Raw genomic sequence first — 1,049 nt, forward strand, 5'->3', positions numbered from 1 at the left:
CCACCCCCTCCCGCCACTCCCCTCACCTTGCAGTGGGTTGTGCTGATGGGGAGGCCGACGTTGGAGGCGATCACCACCGTCAGGGCCGATGCCAGCTCGATGCTGAACCCGCTGCAGAGACAAAGCACATGAGACCCCCGACACGGGACCCGCCAGAGCCCCCAGCTTCGCCCAAAGCAGACCTGGAACTCTCTTCCCAGGCAGAGCCTGCGCTGCAGCTCAGCTCCTCACCTGGCTCGCCGGGCCCTCAGCCCCCCCTGCCCCAAGGCAGGCCTCACCTCGAGGGTGTGATGGGAGTCAGGTCCTTCCCCATGGTCTGGATGACTCTCCTTCCCCAGACCCACAAGCCGATGCAAATCCCTGCTCCTCCATAGAGCAGCAGCCAGATGGGAGTCGCCGCCTTGGTAGCCACATCGCCGGTCTGATAGACCAGGTAGAGCGCAACCAGGGGCCCGATGGCATTGCTGGAAGGGAAAGGGGAGCTGGTCTAGAGAGCTGGAGGCTCTGGGCAAGGAGGGACCCCACCGCTCCAGCTGACCCAACCCACCTGACGTCATTGCCACCATGAGCAAAGGAGCCAAAGCAGGCCGTGAGGATCTGCAGGAATTGGAAGAGGAGCGACACCTCGGGCTTGTCCTGGTCATGCCACTCTTCCAGGGAGCCGCCGCTGCCCTTGCGGTCGCTCACGCCCATCTCCACCTGCGCCGTGTTCAAGTCCACATCAGCGGCCGGGTGGGCGTCCGCCACCGCGTTGCAGTAGCTGGTGTAGCTGTCCATGCGGACCCTCTTCTTGGGGTCCGCCACGGGCCAGGTCAGCTTCTCTGCCTCCTCCCCCTCCTTGGCTCGGAGCGAGTCCAGCGGCATGCCGCAGATGGCCATGGTGTAGGAGGTGTAGCTGTTGTTGCGCCGCAGGGGCTTGTCCCCCGAGTCCCCCATGCAGTCCCCCACCTTGGCCAGGTGCAGCTTGTGCAGCAGCTCCTTGTAGAGCCCCGAGTCCTTGTGCACCGTGTGGTACTGCCCGCTGGGGCTCAGCTGGTGGCCCACGGCCT

General features: G+C 65.2%; 1 protein-coding gene across 1 annotated transcript; it reads right to left on the reverse strand.

Annotated features, from left to right (window-relative positions):
- Positions 1 to 26: 26 nt before the first annotated feature.
- On the reverse strand, positions 27 to 1,044 carry LOC104509839 (sodium-dependent phosphate transporter 1-like; the record flags this gene model as incomplete). The annotated part of the gene is made up of 3 exons (XM_010151905.1): positions 27 to 111; positions 279 to 464; positions 548 to 1,044. Coding segments are annotated over 3 exons (768 nt in total), but the record flags the coding sequence as incomplete, so codon positions are not given.
- Positions 1,045 to 1,049: the final 5 nt, after the last annotated feature.

Source organism: Eurypyga helias, unplaced genomic scaffold (assembly GCF_000690775.1).
Source record: "Eurypyga helias isolate BGI_N326 unplaced genomic scaffold, ASM69077v1 scaffold23155, whole genome shotgun sequence".
In the NCBI taxonomy this organism is placed as follows: Eukaryota; Metazoa; Chordata; class Aves; order Eurypygiformes; family Eurypygidae; genus Eurypyga; species Eurypyga helias.